Source organism: Lactuca virosa, chromosome 9, assembly GCF_052849685.1.
Source record: "Lactuca virosa cultivar CGN04683 chromosome 9, Lactuca_virosa_CGN04683_v6, whole genome shotgun sequence".
In the NCBI taxonomy this organism is placed as follows: Eukaryota; Viridiplantae; Streptophyta; class Magnoliopsida; order Asterales; family Asteraceae; genus Lactuca; species Lactuca virosa.
Window position 1 is genome coordinate 8,516,902 of NC_136434.1, and position 27,345 is coordinate 8,544,246.

The window sequence follows — 27,345 nt, forward strand, 5'->3', positions numbered from 1 at the left end:
CTCTGGTTTGATTTGTTATTTTCAAGTTTGGATGTTACTTTGCCACGTTATTAATGGTGAAACAATCATTGGGTTTTATATTATTATAATATACTATCTGTACCAACTTATCAAGTTGGGCATTTGGTCTAGTGGTATGATTCTCGCTTTGGGTGCGAGAGGTCCCGAGTTCGATTCTCGGAATGCCCCTTTTTTTCCTATTCAACTAATTTTCTTATTTCCCTCCAAATTCCCACTCTTTTTCCCCGTTTATCGCTTCGCATCCCCAAAATCCACAACTCAAATTCATATTACTGTCTCTCACCCCAATTTCACTATCATTTTCTGTCATTTCCTTTGTAATCTTACCTAATCAACGTTATACTTTCAGTTTTTCTACGATTAAGTTTTCAGTTTTTCTTTTAAACTTTTTAGTGATCACTAGCTTCTCAAAATAAGCTTCTACGTCGATCCTTCCATCTTCTGTAGAATAATGCCGGTTTTCTTGTTTCTAATCGGTTTTTGTTGTAGGCGTTTGGTGTGAATTGAAAAACTGATTAGGGTTTTGGTTTTGCACAAAGTGTTTAATTTATGGCCGCATTAGACGATCGTGAAGCGGGTACATATTGTTTTCCCTTCTATTGTTACATTTCCCAATAATAAGCATTGACACACTCGAATATATGATCTAAATATGTATGTGTGTGTTTTACTTGTATATCATCTGTTCATTTCTAGTTGTTCCAGAAAAAAAAGGAACTACGCTTTGTGATTTGAGGAGGTCAAAAGGTTGGCATTTATAGTTTTTGGTTATGCATTTTGAATTTTTGATAGCATAGCTAAGGACTTGAATTTGTATATCAAATACTTCCAAATAGAATGATTTTGGTGGTGAATAAGTGACATTTGTTAATTACATGGTTTGATGGTTTGAGGTGAGTTTATTTTCTATATCAGAGGGAGTACTCTGTATTTAGTTGAAATTTCATGGTGGATTGAATTTTAAATCAAATCAATGCTTTTCAGTTTCCTAGTAATGGAACAGAGAATGCTATGGATTCTAGTATACTCTGTATCAGGTTGGGATTTCCAAGCTCAAAGCAATGCAAAGTTCTTAGTTTCATTGTAATCAAGAGAAATGCTATGGATTCTTGTTTAGAATTACAGGGTTAAGAACGATCCATGATTAATCTCATATACTATGGAGCACTTTCAGAAATTGTATATGAAGGCTCGTAGCATGAACTAAGTCTTATGTGCATCCATTCTTGATTCAACAGGCAACAACCTTAATGTAAGTGTTGAGGATGGTCATCTTATTGCTGGGGATTTTGATTTCACCGAAGAATTGGAAAGCCCATTTCAGAATTTGGATGCAGATACTGAGGAGTTGGATATTTCACATTTTGTTGGCGACCTGAGAGCCCTAATGGTAGATGATAGTGAGGATGAAATTGTGCTGGATAGTGATGATGAACCTATCTCTGAGCAAAAACAGGGAAAAATAAGAGGTAAGCCAATTAACATATTGAAACAGGCATCTTGCTGCTTTGCAAAACAGTCATTAATGTCAAGAATTAGAAATCCCATTTGAAATTGTGTTTTTTTGCATATCTTTTATGTTTATTCCTCATAAAAATATCATGTTGTGGCTTTGAGAAATTATGCTTTTGACTCATTTGTAGTTATATTTCTTATCAGGACGTTTATGGCGACATGCACAATCAGTAGTTGATGTTCGTTCTTCAGCGGGAAGCAATTTGACAGACAAAGTAACTGATAATATTCCCAGTGAAAGAAAAGAAGAGAGAAACTTAGTGTCACATAATGAAAATGAAACTGGGAGCAGGGATACAGACACAAGATGTTCAAAAGGAGATAAGCTTGTTAATTTGAATGCCTCTTCCAATAATTTTGAGGGTGAGAATGCAGTAGTTGATGAATCTCAAGAACCTGGAGAATCATCAGAAGCTGATGCATTGGACTTTGTGGATCATTTTCTGTCAGTTAGTGCTGTAAACTCGTCTCCAGAAGTCAAGATTCTGAAATATGATGGGCCAAGATCACCTTTTAGTTCATGTGCAAAAGGGTCCCAAAAATTGGCAATGAAGACCAGTTTTATGACCAAAATTGGTGTTTCAACCTTCGATTGGGATAACGATCAACCTGATCATGGAGGGGGGTTCTTTTTGGAAAAGAAAACAGAACCCGACATGCAAAGAGATAAACATGTGAGTGAAAGATGCAAATCCAAACAGGTGCCTGGAAATGATAGCAATGAGAGGGATGAACCACCAGATATGTTTGATGTTGGTTTTAACACTCAAATGGCAGCTGAAGCTATGGAAGCCTTGCTATATGCCACACCTCCACATATTGATGTTAATGAACATAAAAGGGTCAAGAATCCACCCATTGAGAATCCATCCAAAAAGTTCTCATTTCCTTTGAGTGCTAACTGTGATTCACAAACCAATGGAATAAGTTTTAAGCAAAAGAGGGTTGCTAACAAAAGACATAAAATGTCTACTTCCTTCCACAATAAAAACCAAAGAGAGTTGAATCTTGAGTTACCGAATCTAGGAAAGGCTGAAAACTGCACAAATGGGGATAATCTTACTGAACCAAAGAAGAAGGTTTATGAGAAATCTTTGAAAGTTTATAAACGAAGGAAGCAAAAACAAGATGCAGACAAGGAAAACTTAAAACCAGATAATGAAGTTAAAACCTTTTCACCTGTGGCTTCTCGAACCAGACGTGGGTCCTCTGTAAAACGTTCACAAAGGACTGCAGATGCAACATATAATGGTAAGCAGATTGATGTACTTCATAAAACAAAATTGGGTGATTGGAAGTTTGATACATGGAAGTGGCCCAAAAAGAGAAGGACATGTAGAAATATGAGACAAAATGCAAAATTAACAAACACCTTAAATGTTCAATCTTCTGTAGTCAAGGGTGGCAATGGTGAGATGGAAGGGAACTTCAGGGAAGCTTCTTTCATGTCAAGTGTAAAGAGGAAAGCACGCTCTGCTTCCATATACAGGTCAACATCTGGAAAGAAACTTAGCAACACTAAATGTGTTTCAATGAGGATAAAGATGATTCCAAAAACTTTAAATGAATTTGAACACTCATTCGAATCTATACCAGCTTTAGGTGGTGAGGAGAAGATAAAAGATTTATTATCAAATGGAAAGAACAAGACACCATCCATTATGAGTAGCGCCTCTAGGACTTCTGATCAGGGTATGCAATATGCATTATCATAACAAACTTTTCACAAATTGCACTGGAATTTATTACTTTTTGTTATCCTTTTTACATCATCAAATTTTAAAAAGTGTCTATTCAGTAGGTCCACCCCGGAAGCAACTGCACAAGAAAAGCTCTACAAGTTCCTCTCTCAGGAATGAGCTTCCTAGATTGGGATTTTCCGAATCTGCCCCTGATTTTATGTCAAAGGATTTGAGAAGACGTAGGAGTAAGGTAGAAATCCGTGTCTTGTTCAGCCAAAGCCTTGATGATGATGTGGTTAAGCAGCAGAGAAAGGTTCTCCAGTTTGTTTCAAAAAGCTTTTCTAGATCTAATTTGCTTTAAATAGCTTTTCTTGATCATGAATTTTGTATTTCTTTCGTGAAGATTCTGAAAAAGTTGGGAACTTGTATGGCAACGGATTGCTCAGATGCTACACATTTTGTGGCTGATAGATTTGCAAGAACAAAGAAGATGTTGGAAGCAATGGGTTTGGGAAAACAAATTGTGACACCCTTGTGGCTAGAGAGCTGTGATCAGGTAGGGTGTATTATTGATGAGAAAAATTACATCCTTAGAGATGCTAAAAAGGAAAAACAGATCGGCTTTAGCATGCCTGTTTCATTGTCTCGTGCAACAACACATCCACTTCTAAAGGTAACTGATAATGATTCAATATTACATAATAAAAAGTTTATATGAATATGCTCATTAATTATATGCCCTTAAAATACCAGGATCGAAGAGTCTTCATTACCCCAAATGTAGAACCTGACAGAGAAATGATTAAAAACTTGATCAAGGCTGTTCATGGTCAGGTGTGATCATGCTCTTATTTTATTTTGATGATTCTAAAATTAAAAAAATATATAAAATATAAAAGAATTGCTATTGTCATGCATATATGGTATACCCTTATTAGAAATCATGAAACTAATGTTATAATGAGATGCTCCATAGGTCATGGAAGACATTGAGCAAGCTAGCATGGAGTGCAAGACCTCAGATGATATGTTAATACTGTCTTGTGAACAAGATTATGTATTATGTGTTCCATTCTTAGACAAAGGTATAGATCCATATATTATGTATCAAGTATGTTGCTATTTCTTGTATTTAGCTGTGTTTTTTATGGCTCCATTAAATGTTAGTTTGAAAGTTAGATGAAAAACATTAAGTATATGTACTTGCAGGTGCAGCAGTTTATAGTTCAGAACTCTTACTAAACGGGATCATTATTCAGAAACTAGAATATGCCAAGTAAGTAGAAAAAAACTATTATTAGAATAATGATCTAATTTTTATTTTAAATAAAGCAATTTACAAAGTTACAAATGCTTGATTATTATGCCAAGACGACTTTTAATCTGTTGGACCCTTTTGGCATATGATTCTGTCTCTAATTTTATCATTTTGATCCATCAGCATTAAAATATAACACAAAGTGACCCATATTTACACAAATTGGTTGAAATAGGCATAGTAGTATTATTTATTTAGCCAATTTTACATTTTCAGGCATCAACTGTTCAAGGGGCATATTATAATGAAGCGCTATGCAAGGAAACGGAAGAAAAATGGAAGTGGGGATCTTGATGTAGTGTAGCTCATGGTGGTTAGAAGAAACATCAACATCAACATCAACATTCTGATGTTTTGTACATTTGTTCTCATATTATAGCGGCATGTCAAAATGGCTGTTTTGAAATATGGTTTTCATCACTTTTTGCTACAAATCCCAATTCCTAAATGTCATTTTGATTCTTGTTGTAGTCGAATGAGGATTTTTGGCATACCTTTTTCCTACATACAGTAAATATGAAATTTAGATGAGATGCCATGAGTTCTAGTAAGCTCGTTCTTTTCCCTTTACTTAGTAGTGAGGGTATGTTTGGGTTAGCTTTTTTTTTTTTTTTTTCTTCATAAAAGTGATTTTTAAGAAAAGTGCTTATTAGCTTATGGCTTTTAGGAAAACCTGATTTTAAAAAGTGTTTGGATAAGAAAAGCTTCTTTTTAAAAGTAAAATGACTTAAAAAACTAAAATTTTCTAGCCTTTTGAAAGTTTTACTTTTTCCTATCCAAAAAGCTATTTTAAAAAGCGTTTTTTAAATACACAAACACTTTTTTAACTTATTAGCTTTTTAAAAAACTAATAAGTTATTTTAAAAAGTTATCCCAAACACCCGCTTAGTTGCCTTAATTTTTTTTGGTATTAACATACTATGTTTTTTTTTAAGAGCATGCACAACAGGAGAATTTATTTTTCGTTAGAGCTTTTTCATGAATAAACTTAGAGTAAAAAAAAACGTAATTTAGTCTCTATGACAGTATAGCTTTTTCAAGTTGCTTATTTATGTGATCTTGTATAAGTTCTCTAATTCTAATAGGTAGAAAACCTATGTGACCCACTAAAGGATTGAAAAATCTTATGGGAAGAACTTGTTAATTAACAAGCACTTTGAAAAAAATTGTGTTTGAAAGCATACATTTTTTGGTCTAGATTTGTGTTTGAAAGCATAAATTTGTGTTTGTAAATTTGATTTTGGTCTAGAAAGCATACATTTTTTAATATTTTTAAGAAAAAAATTACCTTGCCAAACAAAACTAGAATTCCAAGTTTGCAAAACAAATCTAGGTTATACTACCTACTTTGCCTTGTTTGGGAGTGGTTCAAGTTAAGTTGACTTGGCTTGTAGAGAGTCTGCAAAAAAAAAAAATAATAAAAAAAAATAAAAACAAAAATGTAGGCTAACAATATTTTGATTATTTTCCATCAACATGTTTTCATGTTTGTTTCTTTTCGGTGGGCACAACCAGATGATATGAAGAGACGGTAAGTTTTTTGTAGAAGAACAAGCTTCTGGTCAGAATAGTAACACGATTGCATTCCAACTTGTTAATTTACCATTAAATGTCAATGGATTTATATCAAGCCTGCGACAAAAAAATTTACTGGAGCAAATCAAGTTTTTTTATGGAGCTCCCATGGCAGTGATTCCACCCAACAAGCAGATCATGAATGGAATCGTGGGTCTTTCTAATCCGGTGATGAACAATAATCTTGTTTCAAATTGTATGATGGGGGAATGGTCGGAGGACTTATAGTTTTTGTAGGATCTTTGGAAGTTTCATCGGATAGAATTGTAAAGTAGAGATGATGTAGGTTGATGTGGTGCGACAGGAAATAGAGAGATATTGTGACATCCCCATTTTCACGGCCAGAAAAGACCGATTTTGTTTATGCTTTATAAAAATCAGAGTACTTCTTTTGATAAAAATGTTGCGGAATTTGTTCCCAGTAAAACATGATAAGTACGTTATCAAAGCATTTCTGAAGAAATGTATTTTTATTCATTTTAAAACATTGGGGTGTCATCGTCAATACAGAAACATAAGCATAAACAGAACTTACATTCATTTACACTAGTGATCTACATCTCTTTTAAATCCCTCAGTGTAAAGTAGCTTCATATCGACACATGTGATACAAATAAGCTTGAGTGGGTCGGGTTGGGAAACCTGGTGAGTACATAGGGTTTTCAACCCACAATAATATATTATTATGTTAAACATCAAACAATCAACCCAATTACCCATCCCCCATTATCTTCTTTACTCTTAAGGATCTACCCTAAGATTCAGTTATTCCTCGTTCATTCATTCCTAAGGAGTATCCTAAGGAATCGACACTAAGTCTGCATAGTCACCAGGGTTTATCTCGTTTATTGACAACATCGTTTTTAAGAGTCCACTCGTAATACCTGTCAATGGGTTTTTAGAGTACACCGGGTGAACACATCGTTCACAACACCTACAGGTTGCGAGCCTGCTAGTGTTCCACTAGACTGTCTAGAATAGTCCGTGGTTGTCATCCATACTCTGCTAGATGACGGGGCCATCGCTTGGGTCATTGTTTGGCTCATCGCTTTGGCTCATCGCTTAGGTCATCGCTTCGCACCATATTTTATCACTCATATATCATCGCTCATCATTCATCTCATCTTTCATCGCTCATTATTTATCTCATCTTTCATCGCTCATCATTTATCTCACCTCTAATCTACCCATGTTTTACCCAACACATTTTGTAGATATAAAATACATATACAATTTATATCATTTAAAACATGTATAAAACGTTTCATCCAGCATAGACAGCAAGTATTCAGACAGTATACACACATAGCACGTAATTTATATAAAATACTTCATATCTATGTGTAAGATGAAAGTAACTATGCACTCACGTGATTAGGTGGTGATTCTGAATTCGGACAGCGCTTCGTTACTTCTTAAAACAATTTCCCTCGACAAAACCTAGTATCATTACCATTAGGGTTTGGCTCAATATTCACCGAGACTAATTAATAGTCTAGCTATTATTATTATTATATAAGCGTTAAGCAACACTCTTATACAACTCATAATAATAGCCCAAATAATTATTTTAAGGTCCTAATAACATTACTATATTAAAACATAAGTTATACTAAAGATAGGTTAGGCGTAACTCACTTACAGCGGGTTTCCTTGGAAACCGGGCTCCGCTGGAGCAGAGTTTCTGAGCCGAAGGCTCTTCTCTTCGGAGCCGTCAGGCGCTCCGGGAGCCTCGGGGCTTCCTTCGGGTGCTAGGGGGTTAACCTAGGCTTGGGGGGGTTTTGGGGGCTAGAGAGAGAATCTAGAGAGAGAAAGAATAGTGTGGAAAGGTGTGAGAAATGGAGGAACCCGACACCTCTATTTATAGGGGGGCTGGCAGCTGGACTCGCCGAGTTGGAGGATAAACTCGCCGAGTTCATGCATGTGTCACCCTTCTGGTGGTGCCACGTGTCCTCTTTCTGGTGGTGCCACGTCACCTCTTTTGCAGCAGCACCCTGCCGACTTCTAAACCCCGTAACTTTCGCATACGAGCTCCGTTTTCGACGTTCTTTTTTTCCACGCGTAGGTAAAAACAAGATCTACAACTTTCATTTAGACTCCGTCGGCTAACTCTCGACTGATCTTAAATTTAACAGTAGGAGGAGATTAGACTGTTAAATGACCGCGAAGAATTTGTAACTCCTTCATACGGACTCCGTTTTCGTCTGTCTTTTTATCGTTGAGTTCCTATTAATGAGATCTTCAACTCTCATTTAGGTCCCGTAAGCCAAAAACCGCTCGAACTAAAATTCGAGTTTCGGGCTATACACTGCCAAGCCGAAACTTCGAAAAATCATAACTTCCTCATATGAAGTCAGATTTGGGCGTTCTTTTTATGGACGCTCTCGGTTTAACGTTTTCTACGGCTTTTGTTTAGATTGCTAAGGCTAGAAGTCGCTTTATCGTAAATTCACTATTTACGTCTCCCGGTGCCGTGCCGGTTTTGCCGTAAAACTTCGACGGGTCATAACTTCTTCGTTATAACTCGGATTTCGGCGTTCTTTATATGTACGGAAACCTTGAGACATATTGTACAACTTGGTTAAGATTATTTATTCTAAATAATCTTTTTGTCGAAAAGTCGTTTTCGACCCTATTATCTCTAAATTGACTAGCCCAGATCTACGAACGTTACAGATATGAAGGTAAGGATGGATTGCCGACGAAGGCTAAAGAATAGCAACTATTGACGGTTTAGACATGTAAGATTCAGATGGGGTTACCGACAATAAGAAGGAAAGAAGGGTGGTGGGTGGGTAAGAATGAAAGAAAGAAACGTGAGGGAAGAGATGATGAACGGGGTTAAGGATGTCAAAAAGTCCTGTGGGACCCCGTTCCCGCGGGGGCCCCGTCCCGTTTGGGGGAATATTTTTTTTAAAAAACCGGGGGCGGGGACGGGGGCGGGGGCAAAATTAACCCCCGTTTTAATTTCGGGGGCGGGGGAGGGGATAGGCAATCTCGTCCCGAAATCCCCATGGGGACCCTGTTAATAAATTACACATATATTAATTATATAAATATAAAAAACAATAACATGATTTTGAGCTTCCAAAATTCATAAAAAAAAAAACATGTTTTTAAGTTGTTAGTATAATGTTTTTAAGATGTCATAACTTTTTTATTTTTAACATGTCAAATTCTGCTATAAATAGTTATTTGTTATCTAAAAAATAGTTTCTTTTAGCCTAAATAACAACTTCTTTTAGCCCAAAAAAAGGCAGCCAAAAATTAATCGGGGGCGGGGGTAATAAAGATGATTTGGGGGCGGGGCGGGGACGGGGGAACGGGGAAATTTCGGGGGCGGGGGCGGGGGATGCACTCTCCGTCCCGTTTGCCCCCGTTGACATCCCTAAACGGGGTTAAGGTAATTGTTTATTTTCTTTTATTTTCTTTTATATTTATAAATAGATTTTGTTAAAAGAAAAGATAAAAGAAATAAAAAAGGATAAAAAGGTCATTTCAGGTGGATCAATGACTAATAAGGTAAGATTTAGAAGCCATATGGACTAACCACGTAAGTTTTAAAAACCACAAGATCATATTTGTCAAAAAAAAAAAATAATAATAATAATAATAATAATAATAATAAGGACTAAAGTTGTGACACAGATACCATAATTTTGTCAAACAAATTATGAACGGTAAAGGCGTATATAATGAAGTTATCAATAAACCAAAGGATCATTATTGTACTGATTACAAAAGTTGCATTTGACGTAATTGGGTCAAGGCGGGGAGCGATAATCCAAATAGGAAAAGTAAAATTAACCAGATGCCTGAAGGAATCAACAATGGTTCCTCTCTCCAGAACCCCTCAAATGATTCAGGTTCTCTCTTATAACCCTTTAATTTCAATGCTAGATCGTAACATATACTTCATTAAAGATTAAATCTTGTTAAACATTCTCAGTTTTGCTGAAATTTGTGATTATTTTGGTTGTTTTATGCCTTTGACCCCTTCTTCACGAGCATAAGGTATGGCTCGTGGTTTTCCGTTTTGTTCGTTTAGCTAAGTTTCTGCATTACAGACGAATTTGTGCTTGTGCTTGATTTCATCTGAGTAAAAATCATGTATGAAAAGGACAATGGTATTTGAAAATTGATGTAAACATGGTATTTGGATGAGAAAGTAGGGATCTGATTTGTGATTTTGAATATTCAGGCGAAATTAGAATGAAATTCAATCAAAATTGGTGTGCTTCCCCCTCTAAAGTTGCATCTCACTTTGGAACAAGTGGTGTTGCTGTTGCTGCAGCCACCGGCATCACACATCCATTAGGTTTCTTCCTTCAGTTTTCAATAATTTCATGTTTCACTTGTTTTATATCAATCCCTATATACTGAAATTTGATTTGATTTGTTTCTTTTTTCCAATTTGTATGTAGATGTACTCAAAGTTAGACTGCAAATGCAACTTGTGGGACAAAGAGGTCCGCTAATTGGAATGGTATGAAGTGGTCATGTCGGGTATTATTCATCACAAATATCTGCTTTAACAACAAGAATTGAATCAGTCATGATGCTTGGGTGTTTACAGGGACAAACTTTTGTTGAAGTTGTTAAGAAAGAAGGAACTCGTTCCTTGTATCTTGGTTTGACACCAGCATTGACAAGGTCAGTTCTTTATGGAGGTCTACGTTTAGGTTTGTATGAACCTTGTAAAAATTTCTGTGAACTGGCCTTTGAGTCCACTAACATCTTCATGAAGATTGCATCTGGAGCTGTTTCTGGTGCTTTTGCCACTTTGCTTACCAACCCTGTTGAAGTTCTAAAGGTAAGGTAAAAAAAAAAAAAAAAAACACTTTCTGAACCTTTTAGGCAAAACAAACGGGTCATCCGGTTGGGTGATGGGTCAAAAAACACTTTTTTAATCCATATTATTGACTTTTTATCCATAACATATTGAATAGGTGCGTTTGCAAATGAACCCTAATGCACGTAGTCGTAGAGGAGCAATTAGTGAACTGCAGAAAATTGTCAGAAAAGAGGGCGTAACAGCTCTTTGGAAGGGGGTGGGACCCGCTATGGCCCGGGCAGGAGCTTTAACAGCATCACAGCTAGCAACATATGATGAATTCAAGCGGGTGAACTTCTAAAAGTGTGTTTTTTTTTCACCTTTATATTTAATTCCTGTTATAAATTTTGTTTATATGGCGCTATGATGTAGGTCTTAATAAAACGGACACCTCTTGAAGAAGGATTCTATCTTCATCTCATGTACACATACCTACCTACAATCTTTCAATTTACACGAAATACTTAAATACTATATTAATAACTTGTCACATTGTAAATACATTACATATATGATATATGTATTTTTTTTATATTTAATTTCAAACTGTGACTTACATGATGTGAAGGTCGAGTACAGTAGCGGGTTTGGTGAGCACACTGATAACTGCACCTATGGACATGGTTAAAACGCGTCTCATGTTACAACGAGAATCTATGAGTGATGGAGCTTACAAAAACGGGTTCCATTGTACATATAAGGTAACTTCTTTGCTTATGCTCCTTTTTTTAAATAACTTATAATCACAATTCACAAATGTTGTTGGAATGAATTCTAGGTTCTGATCACAGAGGGACCTCGAGGACTCTACAAAGGGTGAGACCCCCAACAATACTTGTTCCCTTAGCTCCTGTGTTTGTGTTTGTGTTTGTGTTTGTTACACCTGACATGACAGAAGTCACAGAACAGGTTGTATTGTGTCTGGTGTGTGTGTGTTATTGGAATGAGACTGAGACTGAGACTGATGTCATAGGACAAATTGCAAGAAGGTGGGACATGGACTCGCACTCAATCTCTCGTCTGTGCAAAAGACATGAATGCCCTCATTCTTATGTAATTGATGCATGAGGATTTGACTTCAAAAATATTGCAGGGGCTTTGCAATTTTTGCACGATTAGGTCCACAAACAACAATCACATTTATATTGTGTGAGAAGCTGCGAGAAATTGCTGGATTAAAAGCAATTTAGTCTCTAAGTCTATGGTAACATCTTGCTTTTTCCTGCATATTTGTTTACATTTTTCAAGCTGAATGCTCATGATCACTAGAAAGTAGAAACCTGGTTGAGAATAAATTTGTAGTATTTTAGACGATATTTTTAGGGTTATCTCTATGAAGTCTGGAGCTAAGCCGAGTTTATTCATTGGATCATACTCTCATTCATGAAATTCTATCAATGTATCAAGAAATAATTTGGTTTGTATTGTGTAGTTTTACTAGATTGAATGTTGTAAATTGTTTTAATTTGATTTTAGGTTCTCTCTATAAATTGCTTTCCAAATTCCAATTTTTCATCATTCAGTTTCAACTCTTTTTTGTTATTGGTTGAATTTAATTTGTTTTCTGCTATAATGGTTTACTGTTTAGTCTTTTTAAGGAATTATAATTATAACGTTAAGATAGATTTGATTTTTGTGATAAATTTGTTACTTTGTTATCAGTCATCATCGATTATTGAATATTGATTTATATAATTTTATATGGTAGATATTATTCGAAATTATTTACTATGTTTATATCCAAAATCCAAATTTCTGATTCTGCCATTGAGTAAACATTGAAACCAAAATTAAATAAATTATGAGATGACATAGAAGAAGAAAAAAAAACATCATAAAAACTCAAAAATCTTAAAAGAATATTCATGGCAATATGCCAATTACAAAATAATAACCAGCTCGTAAAACAAAAAAATACTATCAACTAAAAAACATGTTCTTAAACTTTTTATTCATATTATATACATTTAAATTAGTTTTTATGGTTTTCTCATCTTATATTCAGTTATTCACAATTGAAAAATGACAATATGGGTGTTACCGTGTTAAGACTACTAGGTATGGGTCATATACTGTGTGGAGGATTCTATGTGGCACCCCTTTAACATTGTTAAGACCAAGCAAACATCATCTCACCTTCATGTTATGTGGAGAGATCTTGAAGGCTCAATATAGCTCAAGCGTGGGGAGAAAGGCTTCACCAATCAGCTTTCAAAAATAAAAATCTGCTTGTTTTTTATTTATTTTTTCCTCTCAAATATGGTATGGTTGTGTAGTAGGTATTTCCTATTGAATATAAAATGGTATGGAGGTGATATGATGTGGCCAACAAAATGGTATGGATGGTATGCACCAACCTAAGTTTTTTTTTTTTTTAGGTAAGTTACAAACACGTGATGCACACGTGCTAGTTAAAGATCCGTGTATACTTTTTCAGTTTTTCTAGAACAAATACTTTTGCTTACCTAATATAAAAGTTATGGATAATCACCAACATCACCATAAACTTACTTTATTTGAGAGGGAAAAAGAGATATGTTCTTGGTTTAACACTTTAACTGTAAATCTATAGCCACTGCATTTGAACTTTAATTTTCTCTACCACTCAAAGTTCTCCAATAAATTCCATCCTAATTTTCTATTTCAGCCATCTGCCGCCGTCGCCCACCTCACCATTAGAATATATATATATATATATATATATATATATATATATATATATATATATATATATATATATATATATATATATATATATATATAGGGGGTGTGTATGAAAAAACGCATGCTCATTAAAGTTGATAACTTTTCTAAAGTTTGCCACTTACATCATTATAGAATCCAAGTGATTAACAGTACTACTTGAATTCATTTCCATTGATTCCTTTGAAACTATGGAATGTAATTGGAAGATGAAGAATAGTATGATTGATGTGACACCATTCTTGTTATTTGAGTCATCTGCTGATTCTGAGGATGCCATCACAGATGATGTTCTTCGGCATCATTATTATCATAATCATCATCGAGAAAAACATGAAGAAAAAGAAGAAGAATCCATTGATGATGACGTTGAATCCTGCAGTTATGATCACTCATTCCATGTTAATGTCAAAACCACCCATGATAACCATCATCAAGTTCATGAGTATGATCATGGTCATGTTTATGATGGTGATAGAGAAGAGATTGATGATGATGATGATGATGACGACGGAAATTGGGGTGAGAGCAAGATGATAGGCCAAGAAAAGAGATGTCATGAGTTGTGTGTTGATTCTTCAAGTATGGATGACAGACAATTCTGGGAAACTTGTCTGGATTCATGATTTTATTCATCAAAAAAAAAAAAAAAGGAAATAACGAATCCACACAAAGATGGTTCGGTTCTAACTCAAACTTTGGTGTTTGAGCAGATTGAGCTTTTATTTGTCACGTATTTGATTGGTAGGAATGAATGTTTGGGTTATATATGATCTACAATCATGTTTGGTAATTAAAAAAAATGTTTGGGCAAGAATTAAAATCCGTTAGACAAAGCGAATATATAAAGAAAATATGAAAGAATTAGAAATTGTCACGTATTTGATTGGTAGGAATGAATCTATATTTGAAGCAATGACCTTTTAATTATCATAATGAAATTTCAATGAACTTAGACAGTCTCCTTTTTTTACTTTTTGCTTTAAAGGTGTCGTGGATGTTTAAGAAAGTGATGGTGGACGCTAGAAAAATAATCTAATAAGGACGACTGTTTATTAATAAGTCAAACAAAACAACCCTGGCCCCTAGTCCCTAGACCAAGATGAGGAAGATATGTTAGAAGATTCGCATAAAGCAAGGCATGGCATGCTGGTTTACATATTACAAAGTTATTAAAACATGACATTGGCAAGCAGGTTTTGATATGCAGCAACTGCTTAAAGTTTTCAAGAATTGGAAAATTATCAGTTCATACATTCCCATTCCGATTCCGTCTACCATGTCGACCTACGATCTGTATGGCGGTTTCAGTTTTTTTAGAAACCAGACTATTAAGACTAGCACCCGATGATTCCTCTTGAAAGTCAAACCCGCTCGTTGGACTTGAACATTGTGTCACCAGATGATCCAGTTCTCTTTTGAACCGATCCTTTGCGTTTTTGTTCTCCTCAATTCGTTTCAGAAAATTTTCTTCAATCTCACTTAGCGATGATTCCGCTTCATCATCATCTTGTTCTTGTTCTTTGGACGATGATGATGATGATGATGATGATGATGATGGTTGTCTACGCGGTTCACATCCGGTTTTCATCTCTTGATGATGGTCGGAAGGACGCGAAACGGTTGAGACGCCGGCAGTTGTCTCTTCACGTTCTCTTAGGGTTTTGGCGATCAATGTCTTGAGCAGGTTCATCACTTGTACAGCGTGCATTAGAGCTGTCAATGGATCCGACATCTAAAATCCAAACCATTTATAATCAGTGAAATGACCAAGACAGAAGATGAAAAGGAATTTTCATTAGATTTAGTATTACTACCTGAGTCATGTTGGGGGCAAAGACCATGGCGATATTTCTGGCGTTCATTTTATTGGATTCTTGTTGTTGGGCGACATCAGACATGAGATGAACAGCCCAATTAAGCAATGCAGATTGTGTAGGGTTGAGCTGTTTCACAAGCTCAACGCGCTCTTCCTCTGTGTTACACTGTAGAACCTCATCGGGTGAGAGGCCATCAAGGACGCCACTTGGAAGCTCCCGGAACCAGGCTTTGATTAAACCCGCAAGACAATGGACCTCGATGTTTTCGGGCACCGTGCCTCTGTTTAGCTGCTCCCGCACCCGCTCCTCTTGACTGTTCTCCGGGTTTATACGGAAAATTCCTTCCGCCTACAAAATACACAATCACTCACTCACTTAATGCAGAAACTGAGAAAAAAGATTTCCAGCTCCATCAATTCTTGTGTTTGTTAATTTGTTTGGTTTGTTAGTTTGTAGGAATGGAATGAATCTTTTTTATCAAACTTTTATATGACATTCTATTTTAATTTTCTTTTAGGCTTTGTCACATTTGATCCCTACATTTAGTAACATTCTATTTTAATTTATACCCTAGTTATATTTAGATATTAGATTTCTTTTAGGTTTTAATTTTAGTTAATTAACTAATTGATTTAATAAACAAAATAAAAATTAATATATTTTATGAAAAAAATTATATAATTTAAAAATACTTGTCAAAACTTTCAAAATACTTCTTCTTCACTTTTTCTAACATTTCTAGGGCCAACTAATTCATTTGGGCGAGGATTAAAAAATATTATGTATTATAAAATATTGCGGTTACCCAGTTAGGTAATCTTTTATCATTATTTATTTATTTTTTAAACTACATATGTGAAAATTTTATCATCTTTTATAGCTCGGGAAAAAAAATACACGACAAATGTTAGTAAAATGATAAATTAAATCAGTGGGCTTAATAAAAACTTTAAGATAGATAAAGGAATAATTAGTTAATTTTAGAAGGAAAAAATAACTTTTGAAAAGGTTCACCTATTTGATAAAAGATTTTTGTCAACTAAAAGGTAATGGAAAATTGATGTGACAAAAGTAAAAAGTCTATCACATAACAACACAATGTGTAGTTTTAAGTCTATCATATACATTATTTTATCGTAATTAATAAATTTTTATTTACAAAATTTAACAAAAGAAAAGCCGCTTAAAATCCAAGTAATATATGAATAAAAAATATATGTTCTAGTTACTTTTAGGAAGTACCATTGTTATAAATCAAAAATATCCTGAAAGGGATTTGTGTTATAATAATCTAGTTAAATAAAAACGGATTATATTGCAAATTTTCATTCCATTCCAAGATCAAATGAAGAAAAAAAACACCCCATGTTTGTTGCACTCCATTCCCTTCTCGATTTGTCAAACCAAGCACTACCCAAATTCGTGGTATTGATTGGGGATTGTGTGTGTGGGACAAAACATAACACTAAGATATTGTACTATGTTTGGCTTGCATTGGGTGTGGAGGGACAAAAACTGCAAATTTTTGTCCCAACCAAAAAGTTGAAATAAGTGGAGAGAGACTCGCTTTCGATCTCTTATTAATGGAAAAGACGTGAATGCCCTCTTCATAATCATCATCATCATCATCAAAAATAGCCATAGAAATTTTGTCCAGACCTATATAACAAATGGTGTCCTACAGAGGGACAATCCACAAGCACTTTTCATTGTGTGAGATTCTACCAAATACTTATCTCTTTTTCGTATGATATATTGATATATGTAGCAAGTAGCAAGGAGCATACCTTTAGACCTCCTTGAGCATATAAACGTTCCTGCATGAGCAACAGAATTGTAGGGACACTGTTGCCTCTTGAATCATAAGAACACTGCATCGATTCTGCTGAAACCCCAAAAACGCTTACACTACACAACAACAAAACATATGTCAAAAACACATTCAAAGTGACCAAATGCAAAAATGTCTCCAACCCACAATTTCAATTTACTGCAAAAACATTTTATCACTAGTTTCACATAACAAGTTAAAACCCTAGCTCTTCTTAGTTTGCATCAACAGAGTGTATAACAATGGATATATACAACTGAATAATCGCTTTTAAAACATTAATCCAACCTGCCCTTGCTCAAATTTTCAGTCAATGGACCCCAATTATTCAACTTTGGATTTCAAATTTTCATTATTTTGCTAGTAATATGAGGGTCCCAATTTGTCATTTGCTGCAATTTCCTTTGACAAATTTGCACCATTTTCTGTTTGTCAATGAACTCATAAACCCTAGATTTCCGACTATTTACAGAAATTTCAACACTAAAGTAGAAGTGGGTTCCATTCGGAATCGATTTATATCGTAAGGTACACATACGTTTTTGAAATCTAGAGCAAATTGTTCTTAAAAGTGATTAATTAATGAAGAATGGCAAAAAATTATAGCACCTGGCACTGGGGGCTCGACAGGGGATTTCAACTTCAAATTCAACAGGAAGACCTAAAAATCCATGGAATCGATCGAAGGTAACATGAGTCAAATGCTGAACATCAGTTGGCCAACCGATTTCCATATGATGAAGAGTTGCTGGTTTTGTTAATTTTGATTCTTCCCTCTGATCATCAACTCGGCAAGCTGCCATTGATTTTCTTAGAGCTGCTATGATGAGAGCCACTAAGGAGAGGTGGTTTTGGTGTTCTTTTGAAGAACCCCCTTTTGTTGTGTCATTTCCGGCACAACCGCCGCCACATACGGCGGCGCACCCAGCTCCTCTTGGTACAACCACCATTTCTGTCATCAAACAACCCCGTTTCTTTCTTTCAGATATGTCTGTAGCAATGTATCAATCGAGTTAAAACGGGGGAGATTTTGAAAGCGAGTGTTGTGAACTTGTGATTATCATAATCGAGACAGAAATGAAGTTGGTTTGAAATTCCAACTACCCTCTCTCCAAAATAGCCGGCCACCCTTTTTCAAATTTCTTGATTCATCCACTGTTTGACTATTTTCCTTAAACCTGGAATCTTTCCTTTTTATATGGTCTAAAGCAATATTCATAGCCAAATTCAAGTGACTTAAATATGAAAAATGATTAAAAAGTAATATACTATAATTTAATAAGTAAAAGACAAAAATATTTATATCTTAAATCTTACATGAGTTAATAAATTATAAGCATATGTTTTGCGGATGATCCTTTTAGATGTTAGCATGTATATCGCATGGACATATTTCAATTCATTATGCTTATGTCCATGTTATTAAATGACAATTTAATAGAATTGATATGTAGCTTATTTGTCTTTTAATTGTATTTTGAAATTTTATTTTAAGTAGCGTTACATTATTGTGATAGTGTGTATAATGGTATCCGATATGATAGGATTATCTGATTGAAATGTAATGGAGTAATATGAAAACACAATAAAGTTTATTGACATATTGAATAAAACTGAGAAATTCTGTTTATATTCTTGTAACTTTTATAATTATGTTTATATCTTTGTAAAACTTTAATTATGTTTATATCTTTGTATATCTTGATAAAACCTATAAATTTATATTAATTAATCTATTTAAAAATCAAAAACATTATTTTTAAATTGATTTTCTATTATTAAAAAATTAAATAACTTGTAACTTTATCTTTATGAATCTTATTTACTTCATGAATACTTTCAAAATATTCAAACTCATAATGAAATTGTTTTATTCATTATCTTATTTGTAAATGAAGAACTAAATGAATAACAAAATTGTTTAGAGAAGAATAATCATAGGTATTTTAAATCGATTGTCATATATTGTTTAGCAATCACAGATTTTGCTAATCCAGTATACAGAATATGAAGCGGAAAAGAATATTCGGGCTGGGATTATATATATATATATATATATATATATATATATATGACTAAACTGCACAAATGGTCTCTGTGGTTTGCTTAAAATTGTCACTTTGGTCCAAAAAAGTTTTGACTAGCACCATAGGTCCAAAGTTTTCATTTTGTTGCGACTTTGGTTCAATTTGATTTAGAAATATTTAAAATGACGGATTTACCCTTGGTACTTTCTTTTTCTATTTATTTATTTATTTAAATGTTTTTTATGATTAAAAGAAAAATAAAAAAGAATCTCTCTCTCTCTCTCTCGTGACCCATTGCCATCAAACACCCCAACGTCGCTGCTGCCTTCCACCTGTTGCCTCCGTTCCAGCATTCACCTGCCATCACCCTCCACTAAAAACCACCGACTGTGTGTCCACCGTGCAACCACCACAACTCCGTCACCACCCCCATTCTCCCTCTTCTTCTATCAAATGAAGCTTGTATTGATCTGATGTCTTCCCCCTCGTCGTAAACGGTCGGACACAAGAAAAAACCTGACAGCAAGTTGTCGTCGCAGCTCCTGTCTTCGTCACCCACTCCGCCATCACCAGTCACAGCCACCATCTCCAGCTTTTGTTCTTTTGATTTTCTCCAATTCCACTCCTACTGCAAGAATCTGCAGGTTTTATGACTATGTTCAACAAACAGATAGAAGCAATGCGCCCTCCATCTTTCACCATTAAAGCATTCTACATTCTAGGGTTCAAATTACCCCCTCTTTGCGGTGTGATTTTACCATATATTGAAGCTTGCCCCGAAAACTTTGATTTAGGTGTGATTAGGGCTCGAAAACCCTCAATTGGAGCAACAATGATAGCGTACCTGCAACATGCCCTTCTTCGCAATCATAACCACTGAACATCCTCTCCGGTGAAGATGGTGAAAGAAAAAAAAATGACGGATCATTTGATTCCTCGGTTTGGCCCTTTGCGATTCACACAAAAAATGGCAATGGAGACTTACGTAGTAGCAGCAACAGCATAACAGAGGTGGTCGATGGTGGTGACCAAGAGCAGCTCTACGGTGGCAGGAGGCTGCCCGACAACCTAGTGGCTGCTTCTTTTTTGCTTATGTCGGTAGTGGTCATCGGAGGCGAAGAGGGAAGAGGTAAGGCAGCAGGTTGGAGGGTTGTGTGGTGTTGGAAATAAGAGAGAGAGAGAGAGAGAGAGAGGGAGAGAGAGAGATTTCATTTTTATTTTTTTTATTTTATTATAAAAAAATATAAAAATAAAATAGAAAATGCAAATTTTCTTTTTTATTTTTTCTTTTAATCAAAAAAATATTTAAATAATAAAAAAACTGAAAAAGAAAAAACAAATAAGGGCAAAATAGTCATTATGAAAAAGTTTATAGAAAACTGGACCAAACTCGCAACAAAATGAAAAGTTTGGACCTCTGGTGCTAGTCCAAATATTTTTGGACCAAAGTGGCAATTTTCAGCTAACTATAGGGACCATTTATGCAGTTTTGTCTATATATATATATATATATATATATATATATATATATATATATATATATATATATATATATATATATATATATATATATATATATTCGTTGAAGAATACCCAACAACCAAATATTTTAGGTGAATTAGTTCATAATACTCGTTAATAAAGTAACAATATCTGATCATGATCCATAATCCACCAAATATAATTATTTTGATCATGGAACATTTAAAATTTCCAACATGGTGAATGAGGTAGTATTAGAGACAGAGATAGGACGGGTTTTGAGGTGTATTATTTCATATTTTTATGGTTACGTCTATAATAGGAATGATATAGACATGTTCTTTATAGTTATATATGTTTTGTATATGATACCATGGTTATTCTATAGTCTATACAAATATATCGTATGTTCTTATATCTAATTATACTTTGGCATAGTAGATAAACTAATAAGTGAACTTCAAAGTTCAAACGAGCAAGAGAAAAATACAAGTGTTGTCAAAATTCAATTTTTACCAATGCCTCGGACCATAGACTGTAGTCCTGGATTGACCACTACGCCTCTCGTTTTTGGACTGATCCTCCATTAAATGAAAGTCATGTCCAACCTCATACAGTGATTTGTTAGTATTGTTTGATGGATTGAATGAGCAACACATTTCCAATAGATCATTACCTCGCAAATAATTATACATTAGCAGTATGGTTGGCTAAAATCAATTTTATTATTCGTAACCACAGTTTGATTTATTGAAATGTTTTATGGGTTTTAAATTATGTTTGGCACGCCACTACTAGCTTTTTTTAGCTTTTTTAGATCGATGTAGTTGGGAAACAAAAAAGTAGGTAGCATATCAAATATTTTCATCAAACGTTGTTAGAAAAACAAGGTTTCTATTGATTGAAATACTAGAGTGATGATTGCACTTTCAAATTAAAGTATTTCGATGATAAATAAAAAATTTCAATCGTGTAAAACTCAAAAATATTCAATAACAAAGAATGAGAAAAGTTATAATCTTGTTGTATACTAGGTTCAAAATGACCAAAAAAGGGATCTTAACTCCTTGTATGAAAACTGTCATATAGACAATTACAAATTGCTACAAAAATTGTCACTAAATCGGGTTTAACATTAGACAGTTATAGATTGTATGCTTTAACACTTGGACCCTACTACCAGGGGCGCTACTCCTGGACCCCCATGGTTTAGGAGTTTCGCCCTTAAATGACATTGTAATTTAAATCTTAATAAACTCAAACAAGTGTGCACTCTGCACCACTCTTACTTGTTCAATATTTATCAAGATCACATTGGTCAAATCACCAACAATCCTCACCCGTTTAAGTATAATCTTGATTAACTTAAAGAAAAGTCATAACAAACAACAAACTAATGTATAAATGAAATGTTGTGACGATTGAATTTCATATTAATATATTACTCATTTCAAATATTTGAATATCAGGGTATCACTTCCAATTCCTAGTGAATACATACAACAATTTACATACTCATATGTTCTAACTTGACACTATATTTTACTAGCATGTGTCATATCCTTCAATAAGCATATCAAAGCTAAGTCTCAGACTTCTTAAAGCGGCTAAACTTTATGCTTATATAGGTAGTATTTTTATTCTTGCACCTACATATGTAATTTTTCAAAACAACTAGTAAGAAATACAATTTCAACCTCTTTTACTTGTAGTAATGAACACATAAATTGGGATGATGTTAATAATGTGTTCCAATCTTTAGATATCAAGCTTTTCACATTGAATTCAACACTTGATGTTATATTAGATGGGAATTAGGTATCTGTGACATCCCCATTTTCACGGTCAGAAAAGGCCTTTATATTTATGCTTATTTTAAAACAAAGTAGCCTTTATATTGCATAATTTTTCCCATAAAAAGTATTTTTGAATAAATGTTTTTCATTGATTATTAAAAGCTTTTGGATGTCATAACTGATAAAAGAAATATAAGCATAAACATAATCATTACTGGACTTACAATATCTAATGGCCTACATTTTCTTTGATCTCTCCTTAGATCTAAACATCAAATATCTTCGTATCGATACCTGTGATACAAAGAAATTGAGTGGGTCAGGTTGGGAAACTTGGTGAGTACATAGGGTTTTCAATCCACAATAATATAGTTAATATGTTTAATTATCAAAAAGTTAACCCAATTACCCATCCCCATTTTCTGCTATTTTTATTCTTAAGGACCTACCATAAGGATCATCATAATCATCGTTGTTGACAGTACTGTTTCAGGGATTTCTATGCAATACATGTCAATAGGTTTTCTTCTATATTCATTTCTAAGGATCTATCATAAGGATCATTGTGATAGATATTGTGGTTTCCATCTATATAATTAGATGACTACATCGTTAGTACAATAGTACCAGTTCTTACAATGTTAGTACAATAGTATCAGTTCCTACATCGCTAGTACAATAGTACTAGTTTCTACATCGTTAGTACAATAGTACTAGTTCCTACATCGTTAGTACAGTAGTATCAGTTCCAACATCGCTAGTACAATAGTATTAATTCCTACATCATTATTACAATAGTACTAGTAAAGTCGTGACATTCTATCATCATCCCTCGTCATATTATGGCCTCTTGTCTTTCATCATGTTATGTACTCTTATCTCTCATCATACAATGGCATCTTATCTCTCATCATGCTATGTAATCTTATATATAATCATATTATGGCATCTTATCTCTCATCATACTATGACCTCTTATCATTTTTAACTCTTATTACCCTTTGATATGTGCATATTTAACTATATATTTCATACACTATCTTAATACTTTTAGCTACAATTATGTTTATTTTGGGACAAAAGGTACTTGTTAGGTTTGAAATATGTTTTGTAGTAGCAAAGACATGCTCGGGATAAAAAGGAAGCAAACGAGGAGCTAGAAGCAGGAAAATGTGGGCTAAGGAAAAGAACATAAAGAAGGCTTGAACATGGGCGAAGGTTATATAGGGCCAGGAGGGGTTCTGGCCCCCCCTGATTTTTATATTAGAAGTCCTCATAGCCCATGTTTTTTTATCCATATTAAGCCATATACATTAAAAAATTGGGCTGCCCCCCCCCCCCCCAATGCTTTCCAATAGTCCGAATGAAACAAAAGAATGGATCGTCAATCGTGATTCAGTGATTGTCTTTGCCTGCTGCTGACCTGCTGTGATGCACGTTGAAGAGTGAAGTCTCCATCTGCTGTCGCTGCGCCCCTACTGCCCAGCGCCCCTGTTACTTAATCAGTTTTTTTTTGTCTTCACAATGAAAAAAAATCATAATCTCTCATCTCAATTATGTTTAAGTGTCATGCGTCCCTTTCCTTGCTGGAATCAATGATTGATTTCATATATCTTTAACTGTTTAATTATTTTTTTCTAAATCAAAATCAACAATGTTTGATTGTTTTCAATTATGTTATATCATGTAATTGTTAGTTAATTGATTAGATTTTTTATTGTTAGGATTTAGGATTGATTTCATATATGTTTAACTGTTTGATTATTTTTTTCTAAATCAAAATCAACAATGTTTGATTGTTTTCAATTATGTTATATCATGTAATTGTTAGTTAATTGATTAGATTTTTGATTGTTAGGATTTAGGAGCATTGTTAGTTAAATGATTTCTCATAAATAAAATTTGTAGGATTTAGGAACATTGTTGGTTAATTGAATTCATAATTTTGCAATATGAGATTATGATTTCAATTTTGATTTTTGTAGATACAATCATACAAAGCTTACAATTTTATGGGAAAGATGAAAACCATTGATTCTTTTTTCAAAAGAAATAATGATGATGAAGAAACTCATAATGAAAATCAACAAAGTAAACGTCACAAAGCTTCAACAAGTGAGTCGCAACCGCAAGAACATGAAAATCAACAAGAGAATGATATTTTTGAAGCTACACAATCAAATCCTAATGAAGTGGATCTTAAAAATCTAGAAAGAGATCCCGCTAAACGAAAACAAATGTGGGAATATCTAGTTAATTTAAGGGAACAAGTAAGACGAACTTATATGACTTTATGACCTTTCCAAATACGTCTTCAAGAATATCATGCTAAAGGTTCAAAGAAACATCCTCGTAGATTCCAATATTCTTGGTTCAACATTTTCCCTAATTGGTTAGAGTATTCTCCAACAACACATGCTTCTTATTGTTTTATTTGTTATATATTTAATGATAAGCCAAGTGTGTGCAATGGTTACGATGCATTTACTGTTAAAGGATTTGACAATTGGAAAAAAGTTAATGATGGGAAAAAGTGTGCATTCTTGAAGCACTTAGGTTGTTCACAACATAGAAATGCTGTTACATTTGCTGAAAACTTGATGAATCAAGCAACACACATTGAAAATATCATAGTGAAGCAAAATGAAGCACAAATACTGAAGAATCGTTTACGATTAAAAGCTTCAATTGACACAGTTCGTTGGTTGACATTCAAAGCTTGTTCTTTACGAGGCCATGATGAAACGCCTAATTCCAAAAATCGAGGTAATTTTCTTCAACTACTAAAACTTATAGCATCTTATAATGATGAAGTTGCAAATGTTATATTAGAGAATGCGCCTTATAATTCAAAGTATACTTATGGAGATATTCAAAAGGAAATTCTTAGTATTATTGCAAATAAAGTTCGGAAGCATATTCGTAGTGAAGTCGGGGATTCATACTTTTGTGTCATGGTTGATGAGTCACGAGATGAGTCTAAAAAAGAGCAAATGGCCATAGTTTTGAGATTTGTTGATGCAGAAGGGATCATACGGGAAAGGTTCTTGGATTTGGTTCATGTTAGGGACACCTTATCATTAACCTTGAAAACAAATATGTGGACCCAACTTTTGCACTATCAGTTCGATGTTAGTAAAATCTGTGGCCAAGGTTATGATGGTGCTAGTAATATGAGAGGGGAATGGAATGGATTGCAGGCACTTGTTCTTAAGGATTGTCCTTATGCGTATTATCTTCACTGCTTCGCTCACAGATTACAACTAGCATTGGTGGCTGCTTCAAGGGAAATTATTCCTATACACCAATTTTTTACAAACTTAATTTTTATAATTAATGTAGTTTGTGCTTCTAGTAAACGACATGATGAGTTACAAAAGGCAAAGGCAACTGAGATTGAACATTTATTGGAACTTGGTGAAATCGAATCAGGTAAAGGATTGAATCAAGTTGGGACATTAAGAAGAGCTGGTGATACACGTTGGGGTTCTCATTTTCGTTCGATTTGCAGTTTGCTTAACATGTTTGATTGTACTCGTGTTGTTCTCCAGGGAATAATTGATGATGTATCTACTACTTATTCTCAACGCGGAGATGCTGATGCAGCTTACTGTTTCCTGAAATCATTTGAGTTTGTTTTTATTCTTCACTTGATGAAAGAAGTAATGGGAAAAACTAATATACTTTCTCAAGCTCTACAAAAGAAATCCCAAGATATTCTTACTGCCATGGAGTTAGTTTCAGCAACAAAGGAGAGTCTAAATGATTTCAGGAACAACGGATGGGATTCTTTATTTGCACAGGTAAAGTTATTTTGTGAGAAACATCAAGTAGATATGCCGGATATGAAAGCTCCATATACTTCTACTCGATACCGGCCTCGAAAAAACGATAATCATGTTACTTTTGAACATTTTTATGGAGTAGATTTGTTTACATCCACATTGGACAAACAGTTACATGAGTTGAATAATAGATTCAATGATCAAGCGATGGAGTTGTTAAGTCTTAGTTCTACTTTAGTTTCAAAAGAACACCCTAAAGTGATTAACATTAAACATATTTGTCTTCTCGTTGAAAAGTATTATCCTAAAGATTTTACGGAGCAAGAGAGAATTCACTTATGATATAAATTGGAGATTTTTAATATCGGTATGACAAAGAATCCCAAGCTAAGTGATGTATCAACTATTGCTGACCTATGCAAGGGTCTTGTAGAAACTCAGAAACGTGAGACATATTATTTGCTTGATAGAGTGGTTCAGTTAATCTTGACACTTCCAGTTTCTACCGCAACAACAGAGAGGGGCTTTTCAGCAATGAAAATATTCAAGAACTGCCTTCGCAATAAGATGTCAGATGACTTTCTCGCAAACAAGTTGGTGGTTTACATAGAAAGAGAAATTGCTGAAAACATTGATACGAAATCAGTAATTGATGAATTTAAAGACCTTAAAGGTCGTCGGGCTGAGTTGTAATTCTTCTTTTAGGTATTTTTGGTGTTTAGTTGCTGAAAAATAATTTGGTTTTTTTATGTGTAAGAACCGTAATTATAGGTATTTTTGGTGTTTAATTGCTGGAAAAAATGGTTATTTTATGTGTAAAAACGTTAAATTTAGTTTTCTACTACTTTCGGGCCCCCCAAATGAATCGTTCAAGCTACGCCCCTGGGCTTGAAGACAGAAGACCACAACGTGGTGATGGTCCACCACGATGTGGCGACTGGAAGATTCTCGACCAA

The 27,345-nt window shown here is 34.3% G+C and overlaps 4 protein-coding genes and 1 non-coding gene across 8 annotated transcripts; 4 read left to right on the plus strand and 1 right to left on the minus strand.

The window, feature by feature from the left end:
* The first annotated feature begins 117 nt into the window (after positions 1-117).
* TRNAP-UGG (transfer RNA proline (anticodon UGG)) lies at positions 118-189 on the plus strand. The gene has a single exon. It is a non-coding gene; the product is annotated as a tRNA-Pro (tRNA).
* A 1,259-nt stretch (positions 190-1,448) lies between these two features.
* On the plus strand, positions 1,449-4,869 carry LOC145138914 (BRCT domain-containing DNA repair protein). Its single transcript, XM_079072915.1, has 8 exons — positions 1,449-1,467; positions 1,681-3,228; positions 3,338-3,531; positions 3,622-3,891; positions 3,972-4,052; positions 4,195-4,303; positions 4,428-4,494; positions 4,753-4,869. The coding sequence occupies exons 1-8, from the start codon at positions 1,449-1,451 to the stop codon at positions 4,838-4,840; spliced, it is 2,376 nt and encodes a 791-aa protein (XP_078929041.1). The 3' UTR covers positions 4,841-4,869.
* Positions 4,870-9,826: 4,957 nt separating this feature from the next.
* On the plus strand, positions 9,827-13,409 carry LOC145141318 (Mitochondrial substrate carrier family protein). 4 transcript variants are annotated; one of them, XM_079074606.1, is made up of 10 exons: positions 9,828-9,977; positions 10,313-10,429; positions 10,536-10,597; positions 10,688-10,924; positions 11,061-11,234; positions 11,318-11,367; positions 11,514-11,646; positions 11,724-11,761; positions 12,039-12,149; positions 12,996-13,409. In XM_079074606.1, exons 1-9 carry the CDS (start codon positions 9,923-9,925, stop codon positions 12,133-12,135), a joined length of 963 nt encoding a protein of 320 aa, XP_078930732.1. In that variant the 5' UTR covers positions 9,828-9,922; the 3' UTR covers positions 12,136-12,149; positions 12,996-13,409. The 4 variants fall into 4 exon arrangements, with proteins under 4 accessions (XP_078930733.1, XP_078930732.1, XP_078930731.1 ...); XM_079074607.1 differs by lacking the exons at positions 12,039-12,149; positions 12,996-13,409 and adding an exon at positions 11,919-12,025 and having other exon boundaries at positions 9,827-9,977; XM_079074605.1 differs by lacking the exon at positions 12,996-13,409 and having other exon boundaries at positions 12,039-12,413.
* A 1,270-nt stretch (positions 13,410-14,679) lies between these two features.
* Positions 14,680-18,475, minus strand: LOC145137869 (rho GTPase-activating protein 2-like). The gene is made up of 4 exons (XM_079072009.1): positions 17,909-18,475; positions 17,256-17,376; positions 15,466-15,816; positions 14,680-15,383 (listed from the first exon to the last, which is right to left on the minus strand). The coding sequence occupies exons 1-4, from the start codon at positions 18,256-18,258 to the stop codon at positions 14,898-14,900; spliced, it is 1,308 nt and encodes a 435-aa protein (XP_078928135.1). The 5' UTR covers positions 18,259-18,475; the 3' UTR covers positions 14,680-14,897.
* A 1,506-nt stretch (positions 18,476-19,981) lies between these two features.
* On the plus strand, positions 19,982-27,082 carry LOC145138917 (uncharacterized). Its single transcript, XM_079072916.1, has 6 exons — positions 19,982-20,120; positions 20,225-20,455; positions 24,463-24,476; positions 24,590-24,874; positions 25,061-26,647; positions 26,768-27,082. The coding sequence occupies exons 1-6, from the start codon at positions 19,982-19,984 to the stop codon at positions 27,080-27,082; spliced, it is 2,571 nt and encodes an 856-aa protein (XP_078929042.1).
* Positions 27,083-27,345: the final 263 nt, after the last annotated feature.